The sequence below is a fragment of the Notolepis coatsorum genome, assembly GCF_963971535.1.
Source record: "Notolepis coatsorum genome assembly, chromosome: 13".
NCBI lineage: Eukaryota > Metazoa > Chordata > Actinopteri > Aulopiformes > Paralepididae > Notolepis > Notolepis coatsorum.
This window is the reverse complement of record NC_140177.1, coordinates 2488617-2504934: the sequence shown is the minus strand read 5'-3', so window position 1 is coordinate 2504934 and position 16318 is coordinate 2488617. Positions and strand designations below refer to the sequence as shown.

At 44.6% G+C, this 16318-nt stretch overlaps 1 protein-coding gene across 1 annotated transcript in view; it reads right to left on the bottom strand.

The window, feature by feature from the left end:
* Positions 1-7219, bottom strand: part of azin1b (antizyme inhibitor 1b) — a 29244-nt gene extending 22025 nt beyond the window's left edge. Inside the window, exons 1-5 of the mRNA XM_084327204.1 lie at positions 7055-7219; positions 5386-5526; positions 4405-4603; positions 2695-2868; positions 1176-1348 (exon numbers count right to left, since the gene is read on the bottom strand). Coding sequence (XP_084183330.1) covers positions 1176-1348; positions 2695-2868; positions 4405-4506 — 449 coding nt within the window. The 5' untranslated portion in view covers positions 4507-4603; positions 5386-5526; positions 7055-7219. The remainder of the gene's footprint in view (positions 1-1175; positions 1349-2694; positions 2869-4404; positions 4604-5385; positions 5527-7054) is intronic.
* Between the last annotated feature and the right edge of the window lie 9099 nt (positions 7220-16318).

Below are 16318 nucleotides of genomic sequence, written 5' to 3'. Positions count from 1 at the left end.
GCGGCCCGCCTGATCTCAAACCTACCGAAGTCGGCCCATGTCACCCCACTTCTTAGGGACCTGCACTGGCTCCCCATTGCTGCACGAATCCGCTTCAAGGCCCTCGACCTAGCATACCGTGCGGCAAAGGGAACTGCTCCCGCCTACCTCCGGTCAATGGTCTCTAACTACACACCCTCAAGACCCCTACGCTCTGCATCTTCTGGCCGCCTCAGACCTACTCCTATCCAAGCTCCGGGAGGGTCATCAAAGAGAAGTCGCCTATTCTCAGTCCTTGCCCCACAATGGTGGAATGAACTACCCACCCCAGTTAGGACAGCCGAAACACGTCCAATCTTTCGCCGTCGACTAAAGACGCACTTCTTCAACCATTATCTGAATAAAAAAAAAAAAAAACCTAACTAACCATACTGTCATGCACTTGTCCTAATAAACTAACCTACACTGTAGCACTCAACACTTTGATGAACATTGTTACTCAGCTGATAGAGTTGTGCCCTTCCTGATGGCTTGTCGTACAGAACTTGTAAGTCGCTTTGGATAAAAGCGTCAGCTAAATGACTAAATGTAAATGTTAAGACTTAGTACGTACTTAGCACTGGGGTGTGTTAAGACTTAGTACATACTTAGCACTGGGGTGTGTCAAGACTTAGTACGTACTTAGCACTGGGGTGTGTTAAGACTTAGTACGTACTTAGCACTGGGGTGTGTTAAGACTTAGTACGTACTTAGCACTGGGGTGTGTTAAGACTTAGTACGTACTTAGCACTGGGGTGTGCTAAGACTTAGTACGTACTTAGCACTGGGGTGTGTTAAGCTAAGACTTAGTATGTACTTAGCACTGGGGTGTGCTAAGACTTAGTACGTACTTAGCACTGGGGTGTGCTAAGACTTAGTACGTACTTAGCACTGGGGTGTGTTAAGACTTAGTATGTACTTAGCACTGGGGTGCATTAAGACTTAGTACGTACTTAGCACTGGGGTGCATTAAGACTTAGTGCGTACTTAGCACTGGGGTGTGTTAAGACTTAGTACGTACTTAGCACTGGGGTGCATTAAGACTTAGTGCGTACTTAGCACTGGGGTGTGTTAAGACTTAGTGCGTACTTAGCACTGGGGTGCATTAAGACTTAGTGCGTACTTAGCACTGGGGTGTGTTAAGACTTAGTACGTACTTAGCACTGGGGTGCGCGCGGGAGATCTTGCACAACTCGGCCTGGTTGTCACACACGAGGTGCCGGACTCCGTGCCGTGCGGCGTGCTTGATGTGAGCCAGCTGCTTGCACACGCCAGACAGGATGATGTTCTCCGGCGCCACACCGTGCTCCAGCACCAGGCTCACCTCAGCCTGGGGGGAAGACACAAACACAACATTATCAGGATAGCGAGTTTAAACGACACAGCAAAAAAAAAGAAAAAAACATCATTCATACAATTACCAAAATAGCAGTGAGTGTGGAACCAATGACTCAAACTCTCTAAAACACCCTTTCATCACTTCCGACATGCGTTTAAGCAGAAACTGTCCCTAGCCGACTGTTGCACATGTGGATTCCTCTTCTCCTATTTCCCGTACCTCTGATGTTTGTACTATCCCTCTGTCTTCTATTTCTAGTTTTTTTCTTTTTTCTTTCCCCGTTACCCTTTTGACCTGCCTGGTTAAATAAGGTATAAAAAAAAAAAAGGGCCACTGACCACTACATTTCATCATGAGTACTAATTAATTGTTATTGTACTGTACATGTGCTGTATGAGGACAGTGAATTTGAATGTAATCAAACATGAGAGCAAAAAGGCCCAGCGTGTGAATAACCCTTTCACTGCCGCGCTACCAAACGGTTAACCCTTTCACTGAGACATTACACAGAAGGTTAACCCTTTCACTGCCACACAACAGCAGGTTAACCCTTTCACTGCCACACTACGGAAGGTTAACCCTTTACTAATGGTCAACAGGGCGTTGTAGTTTGGGCAGGGGTGCAGTCGTAATATCAGAAGTGCCTGTACGCCGTTTAAATGACGCCACATGCACGCTCTCTCCCGCGCGCACACACATGTTCCCTCGCGTGCGCACAGAACAGATGATTATTATGCATAAATAGTAGGAAACATGTTTGTATAGGAAATTACTAGTTTTAGTTTAGTTTTTGTAAATATTGCCTTGAAATAGACTCGAGAAGCTGAAAAAGGTAGCAGGATGTAGCCTTCAATATATAAAGAAATTATATTGTCAACAGATATGGTTGAAAAACAAACAATGTTTTAAATGTAATTGTAGATGCAATGTAATAGTTACAATTTCTTTAATTGAATTAACTTAAACTAGAAAAGTAAATACAAACTAAATTAACAATGTAACTTAAGGACAGTTTCCTTCTGAAGCACAACTTAAGAAATGTCTTATCCTTCCAGTCGAGACCATTTGGTTCCACAGCTCAAGCAAACCCCCACCAATGTGGTACAGGGCTTGCATTTTGGTTTTGCACTTCTTCTCGTTCTTTGTTATGCTATTGCTATGCTATTCTTATGCAAAGACTAGGCGATAGCCGAGTACGGGTACTTAAATACGGACGACGAGTCGAGCGAACGCATTTTTGTGTGCGCGCGCATGCACATCCGTGCACGTACTTCTGCTCAGAAAAGTGCTGGGATGGCGTGGCACCACCACCGCACCACTGAGTTCGGGGGCCTCACCTTGTTGCTGCAGATGAAGCCCAGGTTCAGGGATGCCAGCAGCTCCACCACGGCGGGGCTGCCGTTGCACTTGACCGGGTAGTACGGCCGCAGCTGGGGGGCCGCGTCCTGCCAGCGCGCGTGCTGCCTCATCAGAGTGCCCAGGTCGCCCACCACAAACGCACTCTTCTCCGCCTGGGGGGGGGGGGGGGACACCACACAGCAGGGGACAAGAGGCCACACGGTGAGTAGACTACACCCGTGTATCGAGTCGAGCCATTGGCTGCTCATCCAGTGTGGGGATTAAAAATCACTGAAAGAGGAACTGCTTAAATCATATCTCTAAATAGAATCCATACTTCGGTATATTAATTGTCTGTATTTATGTAGCTATGTTGTATGTTTGTTAGTAGGTAGGTGTGTAAGCCTACCCACGCTGTATGTTTTTGTTTGTTTATATTTGTGATCAGGCTCCTCCTCCAAAAGCTTTAAATAGCTTCTTGGGAGACCTGGCACATGCACAACAATCTCCACGATGATGTTCTCACATGATATGTATATGTAATATATTGTGTGTGTGTGTGTGAATAAATTCATTCATTCAAGCAGGCGACCTTTATTCTGAACAATGTACTGCGACTGAATAAGTTAATGGAGAAAAGGTTAGAAATAATATATACCCTTTTTCTTAATTTTTGCTTTACCTACCACAACGGCAAGTGAATAAAAAAAATTCACCAGTTTTACTAGAGTTGAATGTTTTGAGTCAAATGTATGGATAATATATACATATTGTATATAATAGTTTCAATATTGTAGCCCGTCTTGTGTGTGTACTAGTCCAAGTCTCTAGTCCTTTGTCATGTATACTTGTTTTTATACGTTATGATGTAAGTATCATGTCTGTGTGTACTAGTCCTTTGTCCCGTTTACTTGTAATCCCGTGTTATGATGCAAGTATACTTACATCATAACACGACATTACAAGTAAACAAGACAAAGGACTAGTACACACACAGACGTAATACTTACTAAGACTTACTAAGTATTACGTCTTGTGTGTGTACTAGTCCTTTGTCCCGTTTACTTGTAATGTTATATGGTATGACGTAAGTATTATGTAGCACGGTCATGATGTACGTTTTTTTTGTGGACCCCGGGAAGAATAGCTACTGCAATGCTGTAGGGATCCCAACAAACTAAACTAAAGTACAGTTCAAGAACACCCACCAACTGACCAAGATACATCAACATTTGGCTGGTGTTCATTTACTGCCCTATTGTTGACATTGGGATTCTTCAAGGTGTGGCGAACAGGCAGGTGAACAAAGGGAGAAGCAGAACTATAGAGGCCTGGCAGAGTGTTCAGAACGCCCCGCTTTCCCTCCATGTTGGAAGACCGACAGATATACACAAGCATTCTGTGCAAGGCCTCTATTGGGTGGGGATTACACAGCTAATTCATATCCGATCACTTCAGATTGACAGGAGCTGCTTAGTTGGGATAAAGAGGATTTATAGGTCTGAGAGAGGCTTAAGACAAATGTTTTCATGCAATTCTTAAGAACATTTAACAGATCCACATATTCTGATTCATGATGAACAAGGAAAGTATATAAAAAAAAATAGTATTCTCCATCTACAAATGGAGATAAACTCTTCATCAACCATATGTATTAATAGTCCCCATATTTATAAAAAGAATCTCCAGAACCACTCGGCTGAACTGACCAGAGCCTGTTCACAGATGTGCCCGTCGATGACATCCTCGAGTGTCACCCCTCCCTCCAGGAGATCCACGATGTAGCTGGGGTCGTCCGTGAGTCCTTTCATCTCAACCGTAGTCCGCTAATCCGACAATCATAAAGAAGAGTTAAAAAGCTAAGGGGGTCGCGACTGAGCCAATGGGGTCCTGCCGGTATGCAACAAACTAGTAGACAAAAGAGGAGACACAAACAGAAGAAGAAAAAAAAACACGTCACTAACAGAGTTCAACAGACATCAGATATAAAAGCTTAGTGTTTGTGAACTTTTACCCAGATACGTCTCTCTGGAGTTTCTAATGTCAACACGTACGTATATACTATACTTGCTTCGGTGGAATGTTTGCGTTGCTAGGAAACAGCTAAAACTACAGTTAATTTCCTGTTACCGTGTTTGCTTGTATCAACAACTGACAGGGAATCAAATGTGGTCCGTTCCAGCATGCTGGTTCATGTTTGTTTTTGTTGACAAGTTGTCACCCACACGTCCTTTAATCCGTGTTTGCCAGCCCAAGACACAAGGCTGGAATGTTCACGACAAGTCTCCATTCATTCAGGGGCACACTGAATATTCTCCTGTATTATGAAAGATCCAATCAAGCCCAAACAACACGAGACAAAGCATCCTTCCCCAAAGCAAACCTAAGATAAGAGACGCCGACACTTGCACTTCTTTGAACACAGGAGCCAGTCTTATCCAACTCTGCTCTTAATAAAATAGCATTAGCTCCAATGAACCAGACAAGACAGTTTAAATGTACCTCAAGCATTTGGTAGTGACTCAACTCGAGCCATATTAACAGCCAGATTATTCATGAAACATTGAATTGAATGATCCAATTGGGGCTTTTGCAAGTTCCCAAACTCCAGTGCACATTTTTTAAGTGTGACTCTGGGAGCCGGTTTATAATATATATATACGTGTGTGGACATAAATGAAACAACTCACATGGACAAGTCAGGAGATGGACGCGTCCCACTATCAGCTAGGGTCCCAAGGCGGCTCCGCGTTGAAGTCAAAGTGCTCCCGGTAGAGAGCCGCCCCTAGTCCTTCTGGGTGGTTATACACCTGTGCAGAGATGGGGGAGCCCTGAGGGGCCAGCAAGCACAAACACACAGTACATGGATGACATGGAATAAGATTACAAACAGGGCGTGGCGATATATAGGGGGGAAGAATATGTAAATATATAGTGATAATCACACGTAGGCAACTGCCTGACACTATTCTTGCTCAATTTAGGACATCCGCCCCCCAGAAGGAGTGGAAATCGAACCGGGAATCTCCAGATTACCAGACGACTGCTCTCTACCTCCTGAGGTAATCAAACCAATTCAGTGTAATCAAATTGCGCAGGCATCTCCCAAACATTGCTCAGTGTTTACAACAGTAAAGGGTCTATATAGGCCTTTTTCACAGCAGATATTTTTTACGTGGCAACGACGGGTAAACGCAGGTGTCACCATAGATTTTTATAGTTGCACCTGTGTTCACCCATCTATGACAAGTCAAAATGGCTGCTGTGAAAAAGGTCTACTGATGATGGTAATTGTGACAACAAACTAGCCATTTAATTTCCAATCAACATTCTCAAACATTTCACTAATAATTGTGTGAGAAATCGACCTAATTTACTTTTTTTTATTAATCATTTAAACGACAATCGTTTCATCACACATCACAACATCTAACTTTATTAAACTACACAGCCCTAATCAAGTTTGGCATAAATTGCACACATCCAACAATCTTATATGTAGTTGTACAGTCAGACGTGCAATTGCGTGTTAACAGGGCCAGGTCACAACACAATACGATCCGTCATCTTGATGACATGGTATGATCACAGTTGTCATTACTTCTTTGATCTCTTCTCACAGAGTCCATGATCGATATGTTGAGCAACTTCCATGTATGGTTTACGTGGCTTGTGTGACCTAGTGTCCAACTACAACTCCATGAGTCATTCATAACAAAGTAGGTCAAGTAATCCACACATCACTTTAAATAGCCCCTGGTTCATTGTCAAGTCAGTGCATTGTTAATACCCAAGTTAAGTTAACTGTCAATAATAAAGTGACAGCTGGGTTTTTTGTGATGTAACGTTAGTTTAGCTGATGTTGACAAACACACCCCTGGGTAATAATATCAACAAAACAAAACATTAACGTTGGCTCCTTAGATTAAAAACGCTGTAACACCAACAGCAAGAATGTATGTTTCGTGTTAAACTTATCATTATTAACTAACGTCAGCTAGCAGTGGCGCTGTTGACATTATTTCATTAACGTTACACGTCGCTAGCTAACAAGTTAGCATCATGGTACAGTTAGTTAGCAGCAGCGTATTCAGTTAATTCGAGGACACAACCGATATATTTCATGATAGTATCCACAAACGCATTAATCTCAATCAAACCATAAAAAAAAACCCATCAAAACAGTGACATTAACACAAGGCTGGATGTAAATGACTCGGCCCGGCGGTGTGTTGGTGAAGACAGACAGAGACACAGAGAGCAGCCCGCCATGTTGCGCCGCGGCGCCGCCGAGCTGAAGGCTCAACAACAAGGATTCAACCGAAGCAGCATTTAATATTTTTTTTTTGTTTGACTTACGTGAGATAACGGCCAGAATGATTTGGAAAATCGTCTTCTCTTTTTCGGCGGAATTTTCAAAGAGTAACGGACACAACAATGCAAGAAAGACAGAGGCCCGATTTTGCCATATGTTCAGTTTGTGGGGTGAGGAGGACGAGCGGTGCTTCACTGTCGTTGTGTCTCTCTGGGCGGCGGAGCGGTACTGAGAGGGGAAGTGAGGGGAGGCAATCAACGGACCGAGGAGGCGGGGCATGCGCGTTCACTTCAGCCAATGATAGATCTCTGGGTGGGCGTGTGGAGGCGTAAACCAATCAGAGAGGGTCTTCGCTGTACGCGGCTAGCCAATCAGAGAGCGTCTTCGCAAACATAGGCTACGGGGGAAAAAATCACGCCGGGTTGACGCGAGCGGTACTGCTGTGCGAGGGAAAGTGAGGGGAAAAGCAATCAACGGACCGAGGAGGCGGGGCATGCTGGTTCACTTCAGCCAATGACAGATCTCTGGGTGGGCGGGTGGAGCGGTACGCGAGCGGTACTGCGAGGGGAAGTACTGGGGAAGGCAATCAACGGACCGAGGAGGCGGGGTTTGCTCGTTCATTTCAGCCAATGATAGGTCACAATTTTCAAGCAATTACCAAATATGTATTTCCGTGTCAAACACACACACAGGAGCGTAGAGAGTGCTATGTTTATTCAGGTGACGTAACTACAAACTTTTCCATAGATGGCTTTTTTCAACGGCAATCAATGAATAATGGTTTGTTGAAGCTCCTTTTTTGGCGGAGAAATTCTAATTGGATTCATTATTATTATTATTATAATTTTTTTATTATAATAATTTTCTTTATGAAGAAGTATGACCATATGAACTTTATTGCAAAGACACTTTAACATTCACAAACGCAATCTACAGTTACAAAAGCACACAGTGCAAGCATTCAAACAAATGTAACAGTACTAAATACCTGTATGTCATGTATGTCCCTATGCCATAAATGTCATGTATGTTGTGTATGTCATAAATGTCACTATGAATTGAAAATGGGGGACCCTGATGTAAACAAGACAAACGTCTTTCGGTCTGCATCCCCTTAACTATTGTGTGTATTGTACCCATTCTGCAATCTGTTAAATAAAGTTTTCATTCATTCATTCATTCATTCAGCCAATCAGCCTGTCAACAGACCTTTCCAGCAAGTCTGCTGGTAAATTTCAGCTGCCACACCAAGCATTTTTAAACAACTTTATTCAAAGTGTTACATACAAAACAACGGACAAGAATAAGAACGAGATTAACATAAAACAAAATAAAAATTATAATTTGTATATGCTCACATAAAGAATATATATATATATATATTTCAGCCATAAACCAGTGCAAAGTCAATGGGTTCACGCTCCTGTCTGTGGAAGCTGACCGAGGCTCACTGAAATCTGCTTGTACTGTCTGTGGAGTAGATTTGAGCAGGAGTCTCAGTCAGCTTGTACAGACAGGAGCGTGACCCCATTGACTTTGCATTGGTTTGTTGTCCACGACAGTGCCACCTACTGAATTGGATAACTAAGGACCGCATTATCATGGAAGACAATCAGAGTGTGAGTACTGAATATTAATCAAGTGTTATTTGTTTAACGTTAAAAACGATTCCAAGGTGCGTCAAAATTCAGCGAACAAGGCAAACGTTTGCAAACTATCTCAAACGTTAGCTTTGTGTTCGTCGCAAACCTTTGCACACTGTTTAGTAGAGAAAAAAATCATTTCTCCGCCTTGACGAACAGCTTGTTCTCTAGTAGGCGCTGGAGGACCCGGCGGACATGCTGGATGTGCTCCTCCATGGAGCGGGAGAAAATCAGAATGTCGTCCAGGTAGACAAAGACAGAGCGGTTCAGGACATCACGGAGAACGTCATTGACAAGGGCCTGGAAGACAGCAGGGGCGTTGGTCAACCCAAAAGGCATCACCTTGTACTCAAAGTGGCCGAGCGGGGTCTTGAAGGCCGTCTTCCATTCGTCTCCCTCCCGGATGCGGACCAGATGATAGGCATTTCTGAGATCCAACTTTGAGAAAATGGTGGCGCCTTGCAGGGGTTCGAAAGCAGAGTTAATCAAAGGCAGGGGGTACTTGTTCTTAACCGTGATGTTATTGAGACCCCGGTAGTCAATACAGGGGCGAAGGGAGTGGTCCTTCTTGGACACAAAAAAGAAGCCTGCGCCGACAGGAGAGGAGGAGGGGGTAATAGGGACTCCAGGGACTCGTGGACGTACTTCTCCATAGACTCTCTCTCTGGGCGTGAGAGGTTAAACAGGCGGCTAGCGGGGAGCAGGGCTCCCGGGAGCAGGTCTATAGCACAGGCGTACTGGCGATGAGGAGGTAGGGAGAGAGCTTGTTGTTTACTGAACACAGCCTCTAGGTCGTGGTAAATTGGAGGAACAGTCGAAAGGTCAACAGGTTCGTTGGGAACGGGAGAACCAGTGGCCCCCAGTGGTGACCGCGCCGACCGGAGACAAGAGGCGTGACAGTGAGCACTCCAGCTTGTTGGCCAATTTATTACAGGGTTGTGTAGCTTTAGCCAAGGCATGCCTAGAACGATTGGGTTATGGGGGGAATCAGTGACGTGAAAACGGATCTCCTCGCTATGATTCCCGGAGAGTTGAAGGCGGAGAGGCGTGGTGTGGCGTGTTATTTGCGAGAGCAACTTCCCGTTTAGGCCTTGGGCATCTCGGGGAATGGCTAAGGCGTCGGTGGCAATGTGGTAGTGGGACACTACCCCAGCGTCGATGATGTTTTCGTCTGCGCCCGAGTCGACCAGCGCGGACAGAGGGAGGGATTGACCGTTGTGGTAAAGCGTGGCACTGAATTGCATATTCGGACCGGAACTGGGAACCAATTTAAGGCTCGTGCATGTGCCCAGCGTCACAGCCGAGCCCCGTCGTTTGGGCGAACCGAACATGAGGCGATGGAGTGGCCTAGTTGCCCGCAGTACAGACATGCCCCTGACCTGAGTCTGTGACGGCGTTCGCGGAGAGGAAGGCGAGAGCGGTCGAGGTCCATGGGCTCCGAATCGTCGGTTCTGCGGTGCTGCAGCGGGACACTATTAACGGGGCGCTCCTGCTCAGCGGCCCTGCGGCTCTGCAGCGGGACGCTGTTGACGGTGCTGGCCTTTTCACGGCGGCGTTCCCGGAGACGCGTGTCCAGCTCTCTGGCTAAGTTAATCAAGTTGTCAAGGGAAGTAGGCCTCTCTTTCGACGCCAATTCGTCCTTTAGAACTTCGCTGAGGCCCTGGCGAAAGGCTCCGCGTAATGGTTCATCATTCCACTGGGAACCCGCTGCCAGAATACGGAATTCGATACACTCGCTCACACTACGGTGTCCTTGGTGGATGGTAAACAAGGCGGCCGTTCTATCCGAACCACCGGGAGGATGGTCGAAGACCTTTTGCATGTCGGCGATGTACCCGGAGTACGAATTGCAGAGGGGGGAATTACTGAAGTGGAGGGCTGTCGCCCATTCTAACGCGGGCCCCGTCAGCAAACCAGACAGGTAGGATATTTTGGATTTGTCGCTCTGGAATGTTAGAGGTTGTTGCCCAAACACTAAAGAGCATTGGAAGAGGAAGGCACGACATTTGGCAACGTTTCCGTCGTAACGCTCTGGCGAGGGTACGTGAGGTTCCCGGGACTGGGATACTACAGGTGGGGATACCACGAGTGGAGAGACAGTAGGCGGAATTGGCTGAGCCGTTAAATATGCTTCGAAACGCTTGAATCGTTTGTCTCGCTCCGCGGCGCTGAGAGTGAGAGCGCTGAGTTGGGCAATAGTCTCATCCAGTATCTGTGAGTGTTGATTTACCAGACTGGCGTGTCCGTTGACGGCGGCCTGGATGCTGGTGCTCCATTCACCGGCCTCCTGTGCTGCTGAGTCCGACATCATGGTCGCAGTGTCAAGTCAAGTCAAGTCAAGTCAAGAGTTTTAATTGTCACGGCATACAGGTATACAATGAAATGCGGGTGGTCTTGCCCGCAACGATGTGCAATACAGTGGTACAACATATAATAGAATCAAAAAATGAAAAAACAACATTGTGCAGTAAACAGGTAACAGGTAACATGGAGTGACATCTCGGTATCTGTACATAGTTATTTACAGAGCATATGGGACATGCTAGTTAGCTTTGGTAGTGCAATACACTGTTCCTGTTATTCTAATTTAAAGTGTCCTTTCCTTTGGTCATAAGTGTGCGTGTGTGCGACATGAGTGTGTGCCCGCTCATGTTAAAGTGTTAAGTGGCTGCTCGTGTGTGAGCGTGCACAGCGTGCGTGTCGTGTGTGTGTTCATGTGTGCTTGTGTGTGGATAGTTCAATGTTCTGAGCACTCAATGTTCATTGTTCATGGCTCTGATGGCCTGGGGGAAGAAGCTGAGCCTAAGCTCTGTGAGGATGGGGGGTTCTTGCGGAGCCCAATAGCAAAACACAGGAGGAGAGAATGGAGTGGTTTAGGGTTCTTTAATTATTCTTCCCAACCAAGCAGAGTATAACAGGAATGTGAAACAGGAATGTGAACAACACGGAGGTTATAATGTTCTTGGGGGGGAGAAGAATGAGAGCAGGTGCACTCCAGTGCAGCTGTCGGCAGCGAGAGAGAGAGGACACAGGTCTTGCGCTTGAGAGCGAGCAGGAGTCCTCTTTGCGGGGCTCGAGACGTCAGGGTGGAAGGACGCTGGAGCGAAGTCCTGGGGCACAAGAAACAGAAGGTTAGGGCAAGCATAAACAGGGGTAGTTACAGCTGGTCTTCAGGTAGCGTCGTCGTACCTCGGTAGGCAGTTTAACACTGCAACGTTGGATGACGGGTTCTGCCAGTTGAAGTAGGGAACACTTGATGAGGTGATCTCTTGCAGCCGCGCTGATTGCTCCTCATCTGGCAGACACAAGCTCTGATCGTGACAGGTGTCTGTCAGAGAGATAGGATTTGATCCAGCAGAGGGCAGTGCCAGGGTAATGGTGTCGATACTATGTCAGTATATTGACAATAAAAAGTTACAGTATTTGTTTGAGATGCATTATTTGTAAGGAATCAATACTAATAATAATAGCAACAACAATAATAATAACAACAACAATAAGAATCGTAACAATAATCATAATAATAATAACAATAACAACAACAACAACGATGATAATAATAATAATAATAATAATAATAATAATAATAATAATAATAATAATAATAATAATAATAATAATAATAATAATAATGTCGGCGCCACATGGAAGCAGAAGAAAGGTCCTTAACACTTTGAGTGCCAGCGACGTGTTATGTCATCTTTTCATGCCCCCCGTTGAGTGCCGACGACGCAAATTGTCGTTTGATTTTTTTATTAGCGATCTGAATTCATATTTCATCAACCGAGTCTCCCGTTGGTACAGCAGCCCCTCTAGGAGCTCAAATGGGAAAATACCGCCCCCTATCGTCTATCCCTGTGTAACTGCAGGCCATGCGATTATACTGGTGGATCTGTGTGGGGGGAGCCTCCTCGCTCCATTATGCTGGCGAGGGATCTGATGAACATGGAAGTGAGTGATCGCGAGTTGGAAAGCAGCCTGGAATATATATTTACAGCAGCCAATAATCAATCAATAAACACGATCGATATTTGGAATGGCGATCAAGAATTGGAATAATCTTTTTGGAGAACATCTGATCTAAGGTAAGGAAGGGATCTGTCGTGGGATCTGTTGTGGGTTAAACTCGTTAAAGGAACATGCCAACATTATGGGAAATGCGCTTACTCTAACTTCTACAGAGTCAGACAAGAAGTTAGATACCAGTTCCTTCTCTGTGCGTTCAGTAGAAAGTTATCCAGCTGCAAGCTAGCCTAGCTTAGCACAAATGAATGGATTGGCCAAAAACGCCTCTCCCGGAGTTTTAAGCTAGGCTAGCTCGTCTCTATCTGCGTGCATTCATTTGTGCTAAGCTAGGCCAGCTTGCAGCCAGACAGCTTTCTACTGAATGCACAAACTGGTTTCAGTTTCAGTTTAAACTTGATTTGAACAGGGACAGCACACATGAATGAACATAAAGTAAACATATTTTTATCTTTCAAAATGTTCAGTTGCTATTGCATGCACTTATCTGTGTTTCATTACACATATGAGTGCATGCATTGCTTACCAACTGTCTCGGCTGTTTTATTGCAACACTGTCTACTACTATCACAGACATCTACGAAGGGAGATCCCCCCCTTGAACGGCCCTTCTAAGGTTTCTCTCCTCCACATTGCATTTTTTCCTATTGCTAGGTTTTAGTGAGTTTTTCCTTACCTTCGTGTGGGGTATGTCTGGGAGTGTTGCATTTATTTTATTTATTTGAAATGTCTTGGACTTCATGGTGTTTTTGTGTTGATTTATTGTGCTGTTTCTTCTTGACTTGTTTAAAGAAGACGTGTCCAGCCCATGGGGACATTAACGTGTGTTGTCGGGCCTTACAAATACATTTGATTTGATTTGATTTATGTGTGAGACAGAGTTAGCCAAAGCTCATTTTCAACTGTTGTCCCTGGGCCTGGTGTTAACCCTTTCACTGCCACACGACAGAAGGTTAACCCTTTACTATCACACATTGTGTGATAGTAAAGGGCTAACCTTCTGTATTGTCACAGTGAAAGGGTTAAAAAGCTGCAAAAAAAAGAAAAGCCGGTCTCCTTATCTTCCTTAATGTTGGCGTGTTCCACAACTGACCCATTCAAAAATTGCACCCATGTCTTCATGTAGTCTGTCAAAATTAACAGACGGCAACAACACAAACTGAAAAATGACCTTTTCTTCCACCACTGACTCACATTTGACCACGCAGGCACCTGTGAAAGATTATATTATATTTCCAAAGTTCACGAAGCACTTCCCTGCTGTAAGGGTGTGACTGAAACTTTGTACCGCTGTGTGGAGCTCAATAACCCGTCTGTTCCAGTTGCTTGGAGATGAACTTTGCCAAGGGACCAAGATTGTTTTAGTTCAGTAAAGCATTCACCTATTTCACTTGGTTTTACATAACTGTAACTGAGGGGTACAATTCCCTGACTGTATTAAAGAGTATGATATATTAAACCACTACTAGTTATGTACTTTAATTACTGGCCATACAGTACATGAATATATATGGTGAACACCCACACAAGAATACGGCAATGACACATAAAGTACTATTTAGAGGGTATTTATTATTATCAAGCAACGTTAGGTTACAGATTGAGAATTATGCTTGCGCTTGTATGGCGAAGAACACACGTAAAGTAAGTCAAGAGCGTAAGTCAATGAGAATAGTATGAATACTAAGATGGGTCTAAACTGACGCCACCTGTGGTATAGCAATTACATAGGGCACACTAGTACCAGCTGGAGACACTGGGGGGTTCCCTCCGGGTGTAAGGCCGGCCGGGGTAGAGGAATGTTCGGGTACAAAGTCTGGGTCAACGAGGAATAACGAGGTTCCAGATACAGGAGCCAGTGCAGTACTCCCTTGATCAGTAGACAAAGCAACAGCTATAATCCAGTATGCTCGACAGCATGGAAGACAGCTAGCCAGCCTCTTCCTAAAGGCGGGCTCGGGTGATGATCCTCACGGGGGGTAGATCCCAAACGATAGTGGGGTCGACGGTTCTCTGCTCCAGCAGTCACGGTCCCAAAGCAATATAATCCAACCAGAAATGGTTCTGCAGTCGCCGGTGTAGATTCTCCTGTGCACTATACTTCACATTAAACTAGGTTGAACTTGACGTTACTTCACTAAACTCTGACACTTTAGCAATCTATTCGCACGCGGTTCTCAAGGCTCTATTTAGAGGCAAAGTTGCTCACTTCACTGCACGTTGTCTCGTGGTGAAGGCTTGGACAATGAACTTGAACTACTTGATGAACTAAGTGCTGCTGTTTACACCTGCGCCGTATTTATACTTAAGTGACAATCTAGTTCCAACCTGGTCACTCTGGTCCTGAATCACTACACTGCCAAAGACATGTTCCAACATGTCCCAAACTCGCCCACTGCACCTGTCTGAGTATGAGACTGCCTGGAGCCTGGGGGGGGTGTCCAATAGGAGAGCGTATATTACTCTGGTTTGTACGCAGGTAAAGGGATATTCCGTGTATATATACAAATAATATACAAGGGATATCAAACGATATACAAATATTATACAAGGGATCTCAAGCAATAAATATATTCGGTTTAATCTGACCCTTTGTAACAATAACCATGATGTAAAATGACATGTAAACACTTGACAACGAGGCAAACAGCGTGTTTTTTTCTTTTTTACAACATTACGGATATCCTTCAGTTGAAAAGAAAAAAGCTACTGTAGGTCTTTATGAATTCATATTTTAGTTCCATAAAAGTACGTCAATCTCTGTTAATCAAGTTTATATTAGGGTATGAATGAATGCATAAAAACATAGAAGGAACGATACAGTGGCTGTGAAGATCTGTGCTTACCTTTATCAATATGACCTCTCGTGTGCTTCAGGGGGTGTCTGGCTTCTCCTCTTTCACAGTCTCAAGCCACCAGCCACTACACTCTTAACAACAATAATGCTTTTAGCCATAACTCTAATCTTCATCATATAAACTACTGAATGAACTTCTCAGGGGGCTTTTTGGACCTCATGAAATGTATGAATGAGTCATCATCGCCCAGTGTTTATTAATCCCTGGATTTGATCCCAGACAATATCCACAAGGCCCCCCTGGGGACATTTGTCTGCACTGCAAGAATACAGGCCTCTGTTTGACTCTGCGTGGAACGATGAACGGTTGAGGATGTTACGAGGTCATTCGCCTATAAATCATCCTAACCAGAACATTGTGAATGAATCACATGCAGAACGAGTGGGTCGTTTCACAACCTGTCTGAGCCGGATTCAGAGTTAGGTTAGGTTTACTTTATTTGTTCAAGGGGGACAGCGTACATTAATAAAACATTTAAAAAAACGTAAATGCACCCAATTTTAGCCAAAAGGCTCATTTCCATTGGCAGTCCCCCTGCCAGAAGGTGCAGGCTAAAATCCTGTGTAAAAATACAAAATCAATCTAAAAAGCTAAAGTCAAAGCAATATAAACAGAATAAAAGCAAGATAAATAACATTAGAATAAAAAACACAAACAAAAGCACATATAGTAGAACATACGATAGGCAAACAGGGATACAGGGCACAATACAGAATACAGTCATGGACACAAGGACAGAGCACATCATGACATATTAGAGACCCAGGCATAGACAAATGCAGCA